The 17,779-nt window shown below is 35.4% G+C and overlaps 1 protein-coding gene across 2 annotated transcripts in view; it reads right to left on the bottom strand.

Annotated features, from left to right (window-relative positions):
- Positions 1-14,473: 14,473 nt before the first annotated feature.
- Positions 14,474-17,779, bottom strand: part of rbm14b (RNA binding motif protein 14b) — a 37,055-nt gene continuing 33,749 nt past the window's right edge. For both annotated transcript variants that reach the window (XM_028803244.2, XM_028803250.2), the window contains exon 4: positions 14,474-17,640. In XM_028803244.2, coding sequence (XP_028659077.1) covers positions 17,406-17,640 — 235 coding nt within the window. In that variant the 3' untranslated portion in view covers positions 14,474-17,405. The remainder of the gene's footprint in view (positions 17,641-17,779) is intronic.

Below are 17,779 nucleotides of genomic sequence, written 5' to 3'. Positions count from 1 at the left end.
TACACATAAAAATCACATCCAATTGAAAAAAAAAATCTGCAATTTTGTGAGACCCTATGTTGTAGTTGTTTAGTTTATCCCTAAATATGGCACTGGCAGCACCACAGGCCACTGCATCCATTTATTTATCTTCACCTATGGGATAAACATGAAATCTTTCAATCTGTATTGATGTCTCAGAGCAGTTCCTTTAAGCTGTAGATGCTCTCATTATACTTTAATAGGTGCCATTAACACTGAGGACAATTGTCCCAGCAGATGGTAAGAGATGGTTATTCCTACTTGCCCTGGGAAGGCTTACTGGAGGCAACTTTCTTTGCAAAATGTGTACTAAAATTTCTCAGTAGGGCTACACACTTTCACTCTTTCCTCAGCTCAGTCCAGTATAGGGTTTACAAGGGCTGGAGCATATCTCAGCTACTGTACATGAAGTACAAGGTACAAATCCTTTGTGTGGTGCCAGCCTGTTTTAGGGTATACTAACTCACACCAGGACAATTTAGAGTCACCAAAAGAATTCAATTTAGTTGCTATTATTTGTATGCCAACTCATCATGCTTACACATATTTACAACTACAATGCCCAAAATTAAAAAGTGTTGCATGTTTTTGGGATGTAATAGGAAAACCTAGAAAAACTTGTGTGGACATGAGGATGGCATATACATTCCACTTAGACCATAACTGAGTTTGGATTCAAACCTGCTGTGGGAGCTCTCGGGCAGCAGTGTTATCCAGCGACCCACTGGTCACCTATTCCACTAACTAAATAATTCAAATTTAAAGAAACTGAACAAAGTTTGAGAACCACAAGAGCACATGTGCCTAATGTAAAGAACGTTTGCCTTTAAACAAAATACAATAATAATAATAAGAAAATTCTAGTTCTATAAGAAAATAGCTTATCTGAATATAAGAAAAGCCATTGACAATTGACCACCATTTAATAGCAAGCTATTCTGAAAATTTATAATACACAATGTTATATCAGCACTTTGAAATTTGATATCACACTTTTAAAATTCGATATCAAGCTTTTGAAATTTGATATCAACATTTTAAAATCTGATATCGTGCTTTTGAAAATTGATATCATTTTTTAAATTTGATATGACAGCTGAAATACAAATATATATGCATTTTAAACTCTCACACCGCATTTTGTCATTTTGATATCACATTTATAACATTTAATATCACACTTTTGAAATTTGATATTAAGCTTTTGAAATTTTATATCAAGTTTTTAAAAATGGATATCAACATTGTAATTTGATATCAAATTTCAGAAGCTCGATATTAAATTTCAAATGCTCAATATCAAATTTCATAAAAAGACAAATGGATTAAATGTTAAAGTGATCTGCCATACTATGGAAGCATTTAAGCTCTCTTTTTTGAAATTAAGTTTCAAAAGTGTGATATCAAATTTAAAAAACTCGATATTAAATTTTAAAAGCTTGATATCAAATTTTAAAAAGTTTATATCAAATTTCAGCAACTTGATATCAAATTTAAAAGCAACGATATCAGCACTGTAACTGCTGGTATCATGTAAAATAGGTTAAATGTTAAAACGGCTTGCCATAATATGGAAATTAAATGGATTAAATGTTAAAACAGCTTGCCATAATGCAGGTGGTGGGTGTTAACAGAGCAAGATGTAGAAGACAGGACGATATGGAACAAGATGATCCGCTGTGGCGACCCCTAATGGGAGCAGCCAAAAGAAGAAGAAGTTAGAACTTCATAGGTCATCATGGTAGCAAGAATTATGGAGGTATAAAATATGTTGTGTGTGAAAAAATAAAACAAACCTTTCCACATAAATATATAAAAGATGACAGTGGACAATCATCTGCAGTGGGTCACGTCTTGCAGTAGACACGACAACATAAAAAATATCACTAAATCTAATTTAAGGGTCATGGAGGCACAAAGCTTGGATTGACAGAATCAGATCCAAGGTAGGAAGAAACCCTCGACACTGGCCATTCTTAGAAAAAATATATATGAAATGATAATGTATTATGGTGTTAATTTAATAGGACACCTTGCAATTTTCAGCAGGATAAAGACAAAAATGATTAATTTGGGATAGTCTAAAAAAGGGCATTTCATACTTGTAAACCAGAAATTAGAGATGGGTGCTTGTGATCACTGACTAACTTGCCAGCATGACTTGAATGGAGTTGGGGACAGCCATTGGGGAAACAGTTAGCAAAACAGCCAAAGTCAAACGATCGGGCAAGTCTAGAAAATGAGACTAATTAAAAAAAGTCAAAGCAGGATAGTGCTATAGCAAAATTGTCTATCTTTTTTAGCTGGTCTTTTTATGTTATAAATATTTGTATTTTTGTACTTTAATTTCTAGTGTCGAAGGAAGAATTTTTTTGGGCAAGGTAAACTTCACAGACCCTACCTGTGACAGCCTCTTTGAGACTCTGAAGTTGCTGCCATCTGCTATACTCCGGCTGGAGTATAAACGCAGGTAAGAAGGAAGTTAAGGTGCCCTTTACGATTGTGCAGAATTTCATCCCAGACTCGGTGCTCCACATGGAATCCCAGGTGAGGTGACTGACTGCTCTGAGCTGCTTAGATTACGAATGATACAATGTTTTATGTGGAAATACTTACTTACTAGAGTAGTACAGCAGACCCATTTTTCTTCTTGTTGGGGGCCAGTTACTCATCTGTTCGGCTTGCCATTGTTTAGGCAAAATTTCTATATACCTAATGCAGTTTTATGCTCTTAACTGCCTAAACAGGAGAATATTGAGGTCTGAACATTGGCACAAATTACCACTTTTTTTGCTTGACAGTTTAAATATATCTTCAACACTGACTATAAAGCAAATGGAGATACTGAAACATAAAAATTATTTACAGTACATGATTAACATTGCGTAAAAGAGTCACAGTTATACTCATTTACGTTGATGCCCAAACATTGACCTAAGATGTGGGGGAAAAACAGTGAAGGAACTCTAGATTATTTGATTTCAAAAGTAGTAATGGTCTTCAAGACAAGGTGGAAGCAGATTGCTTTATGAGAACCTCTCAGAGAACAATACCATAGTCTTGTCTGTGGTGTAGCCACAGGGTTTAATCACTGGCTGAAGTGATTTTTCCTTTCAGTCAGTCATTGTCCAACCCGCCATATCCTAACACAGGGTCACAGAGGTCTGCTGGAGCCAATCCCAGCCAACACAGGGCACAAGGCAGGAACAAACCCCGGGCAGGGCGCCAGCCCACCGCAGGGCACACACACCCACCTGTAATTGTGTAAAGAATGCTATTGAACCGGTTTGTTTTCTTTCATCTCTTTATGATTATTGTATTGCTTATTAATTTGTTATTATTAGTAGTGCATTGTGTTGATTGTGTATTACCCCCCCCCCCCCCCCCCCCCCCCCCCCCCCCCCCCCCCCCAATACTCCAGCTTCCTAATGTTTTTGCCAGGGATTGTTCCTGCCTTGGCTGCAGGTACCTTGTGACCCTGCTCTGGATACGTAGGGACGGATGGATGGATAGGTCTTGCGCACTGTATCCTGACGTTCTACTTGGAGGACTGATTAAGGGACTAGAAAGCTGTATGCTGGCCGCTAATGGATTAGTGGATTCTTCTGTTATTGGGCCGTTTCTTGAATTTTGACTTTAAAAGTGCCTTTTCTCATCCTTGGTTACAGATTTAAGGTTTAACATTTCTGAATCTGGACAGAATTTGTGTGCGCAAGGTTTGCTTTTTAGTTTCACCATTTTGATACATTTCTGCTTTCGTTTATTGGTACCTTTGTTAAAAAAATATTCAAATACCAGTAACAGCGCACTGCACAGTGAATACACTTGACTTGAGCATTCCTAGTTTTCATCCTGTTTTCTCTGTACGTTTAGCATTCGTTTGCTCAGAGGTTGATGCGCTTGCTGGCTCCTGAGCAGCTCTTCTTTTCTGCACCTTAGCGGCCTGCCTCTTCTCTTCTTTCATTGGCATGTTGTCACGTTAAAACGGATTCAGTGTTTGTGTTGCAATTACTTAATGTTTTCTTTAATTTTTCACTAAAGCTGGCACTTAAATCTTCAATCTGCCTCAAGAATGATTTAAGATATGAAAAGGTAGGGGAAGTGATGGCGAAGGTGGTAGGGAATGAGAACGGCATCCATATGCATGCGGCACACAGCCACCCTACTGGCCACGGCCGAGAGTCGATTCTACAATAAAATAAAATGAGGAATAACCTTGGAGGTCAATCACCATGAAACCGGATAGTAGACATCATGTAGTATATGTGTATCAAATTTCAGGTCAATAGTTCAAATGGTTGTAGAGCTATAGGCGATTTAAAATACTGGAGAGATAAACGGACAGCCACGGTAACATAATTATATAAGAAGATAAAGGAACGTTGTTTTTGTCTATGAAGTCATTGGTGTTCATATTACTTCACTCCCCTTTAAGTTTATATGCCTCGATTCCTTTTCTGTTTGTCATTTCCTTCTTCATTTTTGGGTAAGGTTTATTTAGCCATTGGGCCTCATTGAAGCCAGTTATATTTTGAAGATGTAGCCTCATTTCTAGTTTCTCGGACTCCAGGAGATCATATTACGAGGGCCGTTAAAAAAGTTTCTGCACTTTTTTTGACTCTATTAAGAATTTCAAAAACAAGTTACATCACTTTTTCACATGGTCACCTTCGTTTGCAATGCAATTTTCCAAGCGTCGTACCAACTTTTTAATGCCCAATTACTACACCTCCTGCCTTCACTGTTTCCAACGAAAATATAAAAGTCCTGAAACTTTTTGAACATCCCTCATCCATCCAAAAGAGATGTTTCCCTGTAATGTGGAGTAAACAAAGGTAATGGCCTGTTGACCAGTAGGTATATGGTATCAAACATTAAAAATGAACTAATAATATACTTTTATAATACATCGACCCAAGGGCCTGTGGTACACCAAGTCTGGCCAATCTTGAAAGATGTGGTTTTGAAGTTTCTTTCACCACTCATTTTTGACCATTTGTGAATGACTGCAGTTTGTGTAGCTACCATGAGCACAACATTGTGAATGTACCATCTATATGAAGGGTTTGTATCTCAGCTTTCTGGGAGTTGGTAGTTTGCTTCCAATTGACATATGCTTCTAATTTTAGGGAGCTGCAATAGAAAATCATGGCAGTTTAATTGAACAATATACACAATGTTCCTAAGTAGAAGATGATGAATTTTACTTTGTGAAAGCATAGTAAAATGTAATATTAACCACTTGTTGTACAAGAAAGTGTACCTTATTCAGCCTATGCAGAAAGGCGTTTTAAAAACGTGTTTTCAGTAAACTGAACTGTTAAAAGTTCTAGCCAAATGACCAAGTACTTTACATGTACATGTAAAGGAACCTTCATATCAATGATATGATTTGTTTAAACTGTTGAAATACTGTGCCCTTTTCACTGTGGAACAAAGCACATGCTTAAAATACAAAGAATGCTCAGTCACAGCTGCCATCTTTGGTTATAGTTTCAGAGTAACCGATTTGCATTGTTGTTGTTCTGATGGAGTAAAAGTTCATTCTGAGACTGCCTCCATCAGACTGTTTGCACAACAGCAGTGCTGTCACTGCTGCTCAACACACAGAAAAGTGCACTTGAAAGCAGTAAGAAAGTGCTTTCTAAACACCAAGTGCCATCACTTTGTGCGTATATATATATATATATATACACACACACACAGTATAGTCAAAAAGTATTTGACCCCTTCCTGGCTTCCTCTATTTTTACTTATTCATAACATGTGATTGTGATCTCCAAACAAATTTTATTATAAAACAAAAGACAGCCTGAGTAAACATAAAAGTTTAATGATTGTGAAAATTAGTTTTGTAAATGAATTTTTAAAATTTTTTTTTTACTGTGTTTCAAAAAGAAAATTACAAGCCATTAAAACATGTATTCTTCCTGCTTGATCGATTAGTACTTGGGTGAGTACCTCTTCCAGCTATTACAGCAAGTAGTCTGTTTAGTACAATGTCATAGAGCAAGATGTATCCTTTGTACCTTGCAAAATTGCTCAGGTTGTGCCAGGTTAGGTGGACAGTGGCAGTGGCCAACAAGTTTTAGGTCTCACCACACTCATTCGATGGAATTTAAGTTAGTACTCAAAGTGGGCTGGTCAAGGACAGACATTTTCTTAATTTTCCATCATTACTCTGGCAGAGGAGAGCTGGCTTCCCTCCAGGATCTCTTGATTATGTAGCCTTCACCTTCCCATCAATTCTGACCAGATTGCAAGTCCGTGTTGCTCAAAATGATCACATTTTACTTTAGTTTCCTGGTGGATGTGCACTATCAGATTTACACCACACATACCACTTAATGTTCCACATTAGAAATATAAGATCACAAAATCTTCTACCATATACTGGCAGTATCTTCCAAGTGACATTTTCCAAACTCTTCAGAGGCAAGGACTTTCTCTCAGCCAGATTTTCTTCCACAAAGGGCCTTTTTTGTGGAAAGCTAAAAGAGATGGTTGAGCCATGGACATCCTCTCCTGTTCCCGTCACAGACTTCTGTAACTTAGCTACAGCGACAACAGGCATCAAAATGACCTTACTTCCAAATGCCATTTTTGGTTAGTGGGCTGACCTGACAAAGGTAGTGTGTAGTTTCAGGTTTTTCCACTGCACTGGGGTATATTCAGTACCTTACCCCAGATTTGTACTTCTTTATGATTATATCCCTAATTTGAATGCTTATAGGTCTTCATCTTTGTGTGCTTTGCAGAAGATCTCTACCATACTGTTGGAAGTAGTCATGTTCAGAAATCAGTTCAGAACAGGGGATCCATCCTTCTCCTACACTGGTGGAGACCATCAACAAATAGGGTAAATTAGTAAGGAAATAGGCTGGATCTGCTCCAAGTTAGCCTTGTATTTACAAGAAGAGGAATATTTAAAATTTTTAATTTACATTTTTCCTTTTAAGCAAACTGTTTAAAAGGTTTTCATTTGTATGGATACTATTTTGTAAACCACCTGGAAAAAATAAGTTTAGACACAATAAAATGTGAATAGTTTAGCGGGCTTATATTACATTGGACTTCAAAACTATGTTCAGAAAACGGGTTACTTGTGAGTGGACACATTTTTATATATATATCTAACATACACCAATAATATATTAATGACTCAGATTTTGTATACAGAATTGAACAGGGCTCCGGAGATGCAGGAGGCAAGGAAGGACAAAAGCAGTTTTACCAACAGCAGATCAGCATGTGAAAATCGGGACACAAACATGCAGTAGAACTAGTTTTCACCTAGATCATCATGATCAAGTGTCTGGGCCACATCTTTGCAATCTGACAAGTTGGAGACAATGTGATAATGAGATGAAGCAGCTAGTCTACCCCCAGAAACAGATGGCATATGGAAACCTCAAACTGTAGAGTGTTTTGTGTAGTTCTGCACATTTTACAATTTCCTGCAAGGATTAGGCACTTTTTATATCTGGGCAGAATACATTTTATTAAATGGTATCTATGAGCAAATTATACTCATCCGAATCCTCCTTTTATTTTTTGTCAAATAAATTGCTTTCCGAGCACACTCTTGAAACATGCATTAGGTTAACAATCAACTCCAAACTGGTTCCTGTCAATCTGTAAATGTAGGGGTTTGCATAAATGAGCCATGGAGTGGAGCAGGGGCAAAAGCTGCCCAGTCTAGGGGTGCTTCTAGTCTTTAGCCTGATGCTACCAAGTTAGGCACCAGATCCCTATTGTCCTGAACAGGAGTAAGTAGGTGAGATAAAGCAACAGCATGCTACAGTTTGATAAGGGTGGGGTGGAGGTGTTATTTTTGTCAGTATTAGTAATACATAGTACCAGTGCTCTTGAATAACTTGAAGAGGATATTCTCACTTTAGCAGAGGATTGTGTTCCCTTGTTTGCTTTGTACCTTTGACATGTTGCTGTTACTGGTAAAATTCAAAATAAGGGAAGGACATACCGGTTTATTCATTATACATCTACTTATTTTAGGAATGGCTTGAATATATATTAATAACTTCCAAAAATTACCATTTAATGTTCTTAACTTGGGGTTACTTATTTAGATAGATCTTTTCTTTAACCTTTTAATAATGAGAAGCATCAAGTAGTAAATTTGCACAAGAGCCAGAGCTCTACAAACGCTATACTGTAGACCAAAGCTTCATTGTTAAGTATGATGCATCTTATTCAGAATTTCACGTAGGCCTTTCCACTAGGTCTTGACATCAGTTTGCCTCAAAGCCCATTAAACACCCACCCAAACTCTCTTGGGACAGTTCAGGCTTGTACTTCTTTTCTAATTTGATAACCAATTTTTTCACATTATACATCACCATATTTGCAAGATTGAGACATTGTGTTAATGAATGTTGAACCATATTTTAGTTAACAAATGCAGAAATAATGTGCTCACTTAACTGAACTTTGGGATAATTTGGATTTGACTGCATGTAAGACTTCAAGTAGTGACACTGAGGTTTCCCAACAAGCTTTCAAACATCCACAATCTTTTTACAGATTACACTTTATATTTTTATGCCTACCCTCATCTCACACCCCTACTCCTCCAATGTTTTAAACACTTAAATAAGCAAGTAACATTTCATGAGAGTTGTTTTTCTGGTTTAAAAACTAGAATAGAAACCATTATATACAATCAAAATATTTAAGGCAGATGGGGAAAAAAAGGAAACCAGTTAAAACCAGTTTGTATTATCAAGCATTATAACCTCCACTTACATGTAATTCCTGATAATACACCAAACAGAAGGTCATCATTAAGGCTACTTGGAAGCCAGCAGCCTTAAAGAAACAGTAGAGGGCAGCACTTATTGTATGTTGAAAACATTTTTACATATTCTCCACAAGTGTGATGTGCAGAGTATTACTCTGAGAAGGGTGTCACTTATCACAAAATAAATGATAAAAAAAAACAAAACATTTATTGATTACACTTTTTAATATCAGGTGATGATAAAGCAAACACTGAACATTTTAGCCCTAACAACAAAATAAATTTCTGACACAAAACCAAAATCACTAATCATTCAAAAAAAACAGTGCTTATTGTCAAGCATGGAAGTAACACCACCATACTATGGGACTGTTTCTCTTCAGCTAGGACAGAACAGAGGAAAATTAATAGCTCAGGAGTCTAGCAGAAAACCTGCAAAGACACCGTCATGTTTAAAGGTGTGATTATTCTTTGAATTTATAGCAATCTGATGCCTAATAAGCCAAGGAAACCTTGAAGAAAGGGAATATCAGTATTTCTGGGAAAAACCAGTGTCAGACAAAAAATATATATAAGAATCTATGTCCTCACCTAAAGGAGTCTGTGCAGGGGAAATACAAATAATTTTATCTGAAAGAGGAGGTGGGAAAAAAATGTCAAAATATGGAGGTTATAAAATTACAAAGATGTACTCAGACCAACTGACTGCTGCAGTCAACGCAAGATGAGCTTCCATTGCGTATTAGTAAGAGGCCGTGTACACTTTTATAATCAAAGCATTGAAAAGTTACATAAAAGATTATTTTTCTCTATTATTATTATTAGATATCGTTATAAAAAGTTGAAAAAATGTTCAACATGATTTCCCTTGATTCAGACCCATTTATCAATAAAAACTTAAGGGTTAAAAGTACGTTGTCTTTTTGGGTCCACCGCAAACACATAATTGACAACTTTATAAAAATGATGCTAAATAAAATTTAAGTTTGTGTTTTCCCAATTGTCGCCATTAATAATTTATACAAGGACCACAAATCACTTCTATAAATGTACTGTTAATGATATGCCTATGCACTGCATACAATACAATCTTTTTATATAGCCTAAAATCACACCGCATCTGCTACAATGGCATATAGTAGCTAGTTTTGTCACACAACAGGATGTCACCACTTCAAATTATCTTCTATTTATGTTGAATCAAACTTTGCTTTTTAAAATTTATATTAGTGGAAAAATTACACTAAACAATCAGTAAATTGTTAAAACTGAAGAAAAACATGGCCTACTAATTTTCTTTCAAGAACAATTACTATATAAATATCTATTGTATTTCATTTTGAAAGATGCCAAATGTATACTTTCATTCAAAAGACCAAATGCAATATTTTCCTAATCTACCACCAACCCCATCATCCCCCCAAAAAAAGAATAGTGCCAGTCCCGTTTTTGATTTGATACCATTTCACATTTCTGATGGCTGTGGTAGCTGGTCAAGCTTAATAAGCACACAAAATCGGTCTGTTCAATGCGTAGTTACTGCTCAGTATTTAAAAGTACTATAACTAAATGCAAGAAAGCTCTTGTTATTCAAGATACAAGGGATAATGTAATACTGCATCATGTGGCTGGAACACATGCAGCAGGTAAAGATGACATACATGAGGCCACACTGCACACATGGACCCATTTATTATAAACCATACAATTACTGTATAACTGGGGGTAATACTGTGAGGTCTATTTGCACTTGCACCACTAGATTCAGGTCAGTGTTTCTTGCATATATTAGCTGTCATATTCAGTATTGTATTAATTACCTATTTCTGCAATTATACTACTGTTACTAGTCTGTGGAAGTCATGCATGGAAGAATTCCATTGTGTTATGTACACAACAATTAACTTTTAACCGTTTTGAGAATTGATGAAAAAAAAAAAAAAAAAAATTCTGAAAATCAAAGATAAAAAAATTACCACAAAATATTTACATTATAAATAGATCTTTATTTTGAAAAAGCACAACTTAACATTGTTGTAGACTTCACTGCAAACTGAAGCGTATAAGGAACTTTTGTATTAAAATAGTAATGACAAAAATCAAGTTGTGGAATAATGAAATGCACTTAAAGACTGATAACTTTACCTTCTCTTACATAATTAGAGCTGATCGTAGCAATTAATTGCTCCTCTCCATAAATTTGAAGAATCTTAGCAACCCTTGTACAAAAGACACTGGTAGAAAAGCTTCCAAGTTGCAGCTTGGCAAGAGGGCTGTACAAATTGTCCTTCCAAGATGTACACATCCAGACATTTGTCAAAGGAAGCTAGAATACTTGCACACTCACACCAACGCATTTACTGTCTATAAAAAGAAAACCTTGAAGTATTTTGTCATTTCAGGTATTGCTCTAAGATTATGGTTTTCGTATTTGTTCTGGCCATCTTGCTAACACTTGATTAAAATACAAATAAACTAATGTTCTACTGCAAATGTGCAAGTTACCCTAATGAATATTGTAAAAAACCAGTCCTATACAATTTTGGTAGCTCCATCAGAACACTTTTACAATACTGTACAAAGTAATAAAAAACAATGCATCACAATAAGTAATACCAATAAAAACTTATGAAATGTACCTAATTTATTGCAATGCATTAATCAGCTTGTGCAGTGGTCACAAGTTTGATCCTAGCTGCTTAATAATAATAATTCATGACATTTATATAGCACTTTTCTCAGTACTCAAAGCGCTATCCACACAGGGAGGAACCGGGAAGCGAACCCACAATCTTCCAGTCTCCTTACTTTGGCTGCAAGGTTTCTTCTCAGGCAACTTAGCTCTTTAAGCCATGAGTCCAATAAAAAGCAATTATTTAAGTTTATGTATTCTGAATTTGCAATTAAGAGACTGGGGTTCAAGTGCTAGGTGTTCACTGTGTGGACTTTGCATGTTCTCCCCATGTTGGTGTGGGTTCCCTCCCACAGTCCAAAGACAAGCAAGGTAAGGGGATTGACTATGCTAAATTGGCCCCAGATTTGTGTGTGCACGCATTAACCATGTGATGGGTTGGAGCCCTGTCCAAGGATTGCTCCTGCTTTGTGTCCGATGCTACCTGAGATTAGTCTCCAGGTTTTCTGTGACCCTGCTCTGGGTCAGTGGGTCTGAAAAATGCACATATGGGTTTACCAATTTATTACTGGAATGTAGCAATCATCCATGTTACATGTGGACAACTGGTTTTGAAACTGAAGTAACTGCTGCCTTCCATCATTCTGTGTTGTTTGCACTGTGTTGTTTGTCTATTCATCAATATTTGTCACTACATAAGATGCCAGTTAAAAAAACAAACTCCACAAAATTTACTTAGTAAGAAAATGACAAGGTTTTGTGTACTTTTCTGAATACAGAATATGAAAAACAAAAGACCAGGTGATTCAACAGTAAAATCAAATATAAATAAAATGATTTCTTGATCATGAAGCCGGTGATAAACATCGGCAGCCACAGTAGGCTAAGCAACTGCACTTGAGGAGCACTGGGCTAGTGCACAGTACATAAAATCAAAATCTACTATCTGAACGTTGTGACACTGCAAATTACCAAAATACAAATTTCTGGCAGGCCAATATCTTCTGAGACAAAAGATAACATCTACTGATGCTAAACTTTTCAAGTAACTGCACATCTCATAAGTGACATTTTGCTTAATCTGATCACCCACGTAATCCACCAACTCTTTTGCAACTCTGCTCAACAAGTTAACTGCAATTCAGTTCTTTAGAGTTGTAGGACAAATGGCTGCGTTAGCCAAAACAGGACCTACAGAAAATTTTCTAAAATGACAGATAAATTTAAATTTTCTAATAAAAACATTGAATTAAATACAGTAATCTGATTAAAAACAACATAATACATATTCATTGCATATAAACAATTGAACATGTTACCATTTTATATTCAATTAGGGAATAATACCAGTCATAAAGAAGCACCTTTTGTTTTCATGATTCTGTCATTCTTTCTCACATCTGCTGAAATAATGGTGTACATTCAGATATACCAATTGTTATTTGCTGGGTCTGACTCCCACACCCAGGCAATACCTGTGTGGAGCTTGCATTGATTGATTTTCTTCTCAGAGTGTGTTTTTTTTTTATCTACATGTATTCAGGTGTTCATGCCAGCTGCATTATTTAAAGATTTTAAACTGAACCCATGAGAGTGGGAAAGTGAGTGTGTGCAGGATTATGTTCTGTGATGATATGGCAGTCCCTTCAGATCGTATCCCTTTGGAGATAAATTGAACTAGTGAAGTTTTGAGAAGTTTATTTATATAGAATTTAATATATAGAAATTAAAATAACAAATTTCACATTTTAATGTGGGCATTTTGGACATCAGAAAAGACCACTTTCTTATAATGAATTCCTAAAACTGAAAATGTTTTGGAAGAGGAAAATCATAATTACTATCTTGCATTTAAAGGATGTGTTCGGATTGATGGATAGAATACAGGTGGAACATTATTGATCCCTAGGTAGAAACTCACGAAATACATTTGATGGCAAGGTTTAAAAAATCTTGTCAGAACTTACCTATAGTTGTCCACATACACATGTGTAAGCTGGTTGGTACATGTATTTGGCTTTACTCAGCCTTACAATTAAAATTCGTGTCTTATAATTTTGCCCTTGTGACATTTTGACTTCTCAGAAAATTCTGACAATTTGTATTAGGATAATAACTGGACACTGTAGGAATACATTTAGATAAAGAGCTTTTTATCATTATAAATACTTTTACAAAAACTTGAACGAATCAAATTGAATGATAGTTCGCTTGAGTAATTGTTGTATTTTCTTCTTCCAATCATGAATAATACAACACATAAAACTACTATATTCCACACTTTTAACAGAAGTTTTAAAATATGACTGGAGTATTCTAGATAGATAGATAGATACTATCTATCTATCTATCTATCTATCTAGAATACTCCAGTCATATTTTAAAACTTCTGTTAAAAGTGTGGAATATAGTAGTTTTATGTATGAAACGTATATGGTTTGTTAAATACATGTTTAACTGGCAGTGTATTTTCTTTTAAGTTTTATACATTACTGTCAATTTTTATGACTTTTTATTTAATATTGTCATTTAAATGGTTAACAGTAAGGTTTAAATTATTGTATAATATAAACTTAAAGCATTTAAAAATAAAAAATTTTGGTAAAGGTTATGAGGAACGTATATCAATAATTTAACAAAATAAACTGACACTTGACCTTTGCAGCAGAATATTAAGACTTGTGCTCCTTGCTTGCTACACCAATACTAAGCAAAAATAATTGGAAGATGCTGATAAGCTAGAATTCTGCTTAGTATTAAACACTCTTTACAATACCACACAATTCAAACCCATCGTTTTTCCCCAGATATTTGCATAATTAGTGAAACCGCTTTTATGTCTAAACTCATTTACTTAAAAGGGTTCTTATGATTTATCATGCAAGATTTGGAAAGGCAGGTATTGTCAAAAACAAGTGTCTCTCTCTTCCCCCCCCCCCCCCCTCCTTCAGTTCATTAAGCATTTACTGAAGCAATTGAAGGTTGCAATGAAGTCATCAATTCAATCATCAGTATAATTTTAGTTGTTTGGTAAAAAAAAAAGTACAAACACAAAGAAGCACTTCATCACACGCAAACTTTTATTCTGCAATTGAAGAACGCTAGCTCTTCCTTTATCATACAAAGATGATAAATTAGTTTTGAAAACAAATTGCAGTAAATGCAGCCAAGGTTATCTAAGAGACACAACTCAGCACTTACCAGGTTAAGAGTTGCCTTGTCTTATTATTTAGATGGCGCTCATGAAAATGTAGATGAAATGGAAGTTTGTTCAAAAATTTAAGGTGATAACTGGCCAGAATATTAAACAGTGCTTGAACCTATAAGTCTAGAGATTCTGCTTAAAAATAATACTTTAAAAAGTATATGAAAATATCAATCACTGCATTGCAGTTGAATCCATTAAGCATGGGCTTTAAACAAATGCATTTAATCTTTAAATATTGTTGTCTTTCAAATCATCTGTTGACAATCCTCAGTAAGTGAACAAATGATAGTCTTAGCCTGCCACCTTGCTAAATGACAAACACAATGACGGTTTGAAGAATACTAAATCCAATTATTACAACACTCAAAAAATGAAAGACAACTCAAAAAATAAATATCATATAGCTATCAGTGAACAGCTCACTGACAGGGTCAGGTATGATGTCTCAAATGAAAGACTTAAAGAGAAAATGTTTAAAGACCTGCTATCAGAAAGGAAACAGTAGCCGTGATATTTAAAAAAAGAAAAATATGCTACAAGAAATTTTAGCAAGATGTCTAGTTAGTCATATCAATCTTTTTAGTAAATTCAGTACTAATAAATTAAATGCATTAAGTGCTTCAGATATCCTCGGCATATATTGTATTATCCCTACATTTCGTATGTAGCGTGTTTCCATATTTAAAACAAAAAATGTTAAGGGTTCAGAGGAATTGTGGAGGATTATTGCTTGAATTCAAACTTCAATGTGCCAACACTGAAATACCAGCCAAAATTACCTTCTGTCCTTATGTCTGCCTTCATTTAAATTAATTCCACTAACTTAAATTATTACTTTTATATATTTAAGAAAAAAAAGCACAGTAGAAAATAGAAGTACCTAGCTAATAAGATTTATGTAGTGGAGAAACAGATGACTGTGAATTTAAAATTAACAATATGTTCACCTTCAACCCCAACACTTCATAGTATCATTTATTATCAAATACCCTCATACTGTGAGCTTGCAGCTCATCAGCTATGGACTTAGTGTTGAGCAGAGAAAACAGCAATGTTACTGATCTTTTATTATGTTGCAAAAGCCTTTATAGAAAAAAATGATTTTCATGAATACAACAAAAACAAGCAAGTCAAACACACAGAAGAGAAAAATCTTACCTTTTCACATGATATATATTTATATATGACGACAGACTGACAGTGATCCTTCTTAAATTAGACTTGATCAATAAGGAATCTTATAATCTGTACAAAGGTGTCTCAGTTATTTACAGATATTAAGCTATTAGGAATTAAAGTTCATACAAATATGTGCATGTTAGGGGGAAAAATAAGTGTGTTTGTGAGATTGAAAAGGAAAAAAAAATTCACAGCTGAAAAAAGGGGACAATAAGGCCCTTTTTAGAATTATACAACTTAAACTAGGTCACAAACACAAATGGGCTTATATCTTACCCAGTAAACAAACTATGGTTATTACTGAAAGAGTCTGCTGTACAAAAGAAAATCCAAAATAAAGCATAACTCAAAAAAGCATATCCAAATGATAAAAGGATTTGTTTTTAAATGTCTAAAAGCTGTATTCAAAAAGCATAGGCATTAAATATAAAGTTCAGGTAAGAAGCTCTGCATGGATCGTGCTGGAATTTTGCTAAAGGATTCATACATCTATTTTCATAAAGGTAATGATCTGATCTGCATTTTAACAGCCCACCCAGTTAATGAAAGGGAGAGCTTGAATTAAAACACATGTGCTTTCTCAGTGTTGTACTCATCTGAAATTAAGAAAGAAAAAAAAAAAAAAAAAAAAAAAAAAAGAAGGTACCTTCATTGGATTTGGTAGCTTGATATTCCAGTAAAACAAGCTGGACATCAACTTAAAAATATCCGGATTTAAAAGTAGAAATTTAATTCAACAAGAAACTTATTTAAAATACACTTACTCAAGAATTGTATTGCTACTAAAGTTCATGCAATGAGATTGCTATTGGCAGGTAGCAAAATTACACAGCCAAGCACAGGTAACAAAGACCACAAATTTAAATGTGAAATTTAGACAAGGTTTAACATTATCAATGTAAAATTACAGAAAGAGCAGTATTCTTAACATAGATAACTTTTTCTGCCAAGTTAGATTTGTATGTAAACAGCAGCACCCCTCTAAAATATATTGTAATCTTGGCTTTAGGGATGCATCATTTTAAGTACAGTTACAACTAAAACATTTCCTAGACAGTTTACAATTTTCTGGCTGATATACTGCATACTGATATTACTGTGACATGAAACCAATATTAAACACATTATTGAAATTTTTCAGCTATGTATAGATAACTTATTAAATCCTAGATAGTATACATTAAGGTCTGGGGCAAAGAACAAATGCCAAGCCTGAACAGTAATTTTGATCTTTCTAAAGGGAATCATGTAAACAAAACTGATACTCATTATTTTAGCAAATGCCTCCAATGAAGGTACCTTATCAACTGTTAAACTTGTCCAGGATCCTGATGGCTTTTCTTCACATCTCCACTGGTAGATCTGGAAGAAGGTGGAGTGACCACCGAGAGATAGCCGGTACAGGTAAAACCTGTGCTCAGGACCACTTTGCTGTAGAAGAACCCCACCTTTCATGAAATAATGACTGATGATTTTTAGGAGATATCCTGGCACCTGTGCTCCATTAAGCGTGTTGTAGTTGCCTTGTTTTCATCCGGAACCAAGGGTGGTCATCTAGGACAGGTTTTACCAGTACATCAGTTACTACTCCCGACCGAAAATCATCAAAACAAACCCCCAGGAGTCAGACGGCGGATATCGGATCGGGGTTCCGGCGAACGGCGGCGGAGGAAATCAGGACGGCGGCGGGAAGAGGAGGAGGAGGACGACGAAGAGGAAGGATCCTGCAGCGATTCATATGGCCTAGGAGGTGGTGATCGTCGGCTGCCACGAGCCCTAGCATCTGGAGGGCTGCGGCTAGAAGAGTGTGTAGGAGGAAGGCTGTACTCTGAATAAAACCTGAAGAGGGAGAAGGAGAAGCAAAACACACACACATCCAAGTCAATACTGCAGAATCTCCATCGTATAACGGGAAGAGGATGAAAGAAACAGTAACAAATATAATTTTCAAAAATAGAAAAAATTAAAAAGCTCTCTC

Source organism: Erpetoichthys calabaricus, chromosome 1 (assembly GCF_900747795.2).
Source record: "Erpetoichthys calabaricus chromosome 1, fErpCal1.3, whole genome shotgun sequence".
NCBI classification, from domain to species: domain Eukaryota; kingdom Metazoa; phylum Chordata; class Cladistia; order Polypteriformes; family Polypteridae; genus Erpetoichthys; species Erpetoichthys calabaricus.
The sequence above is the reverse complement of the archived record's forward strand: the minus strand, read 5'-3'. Positions and strand labels throughout refer to the sequence as shown.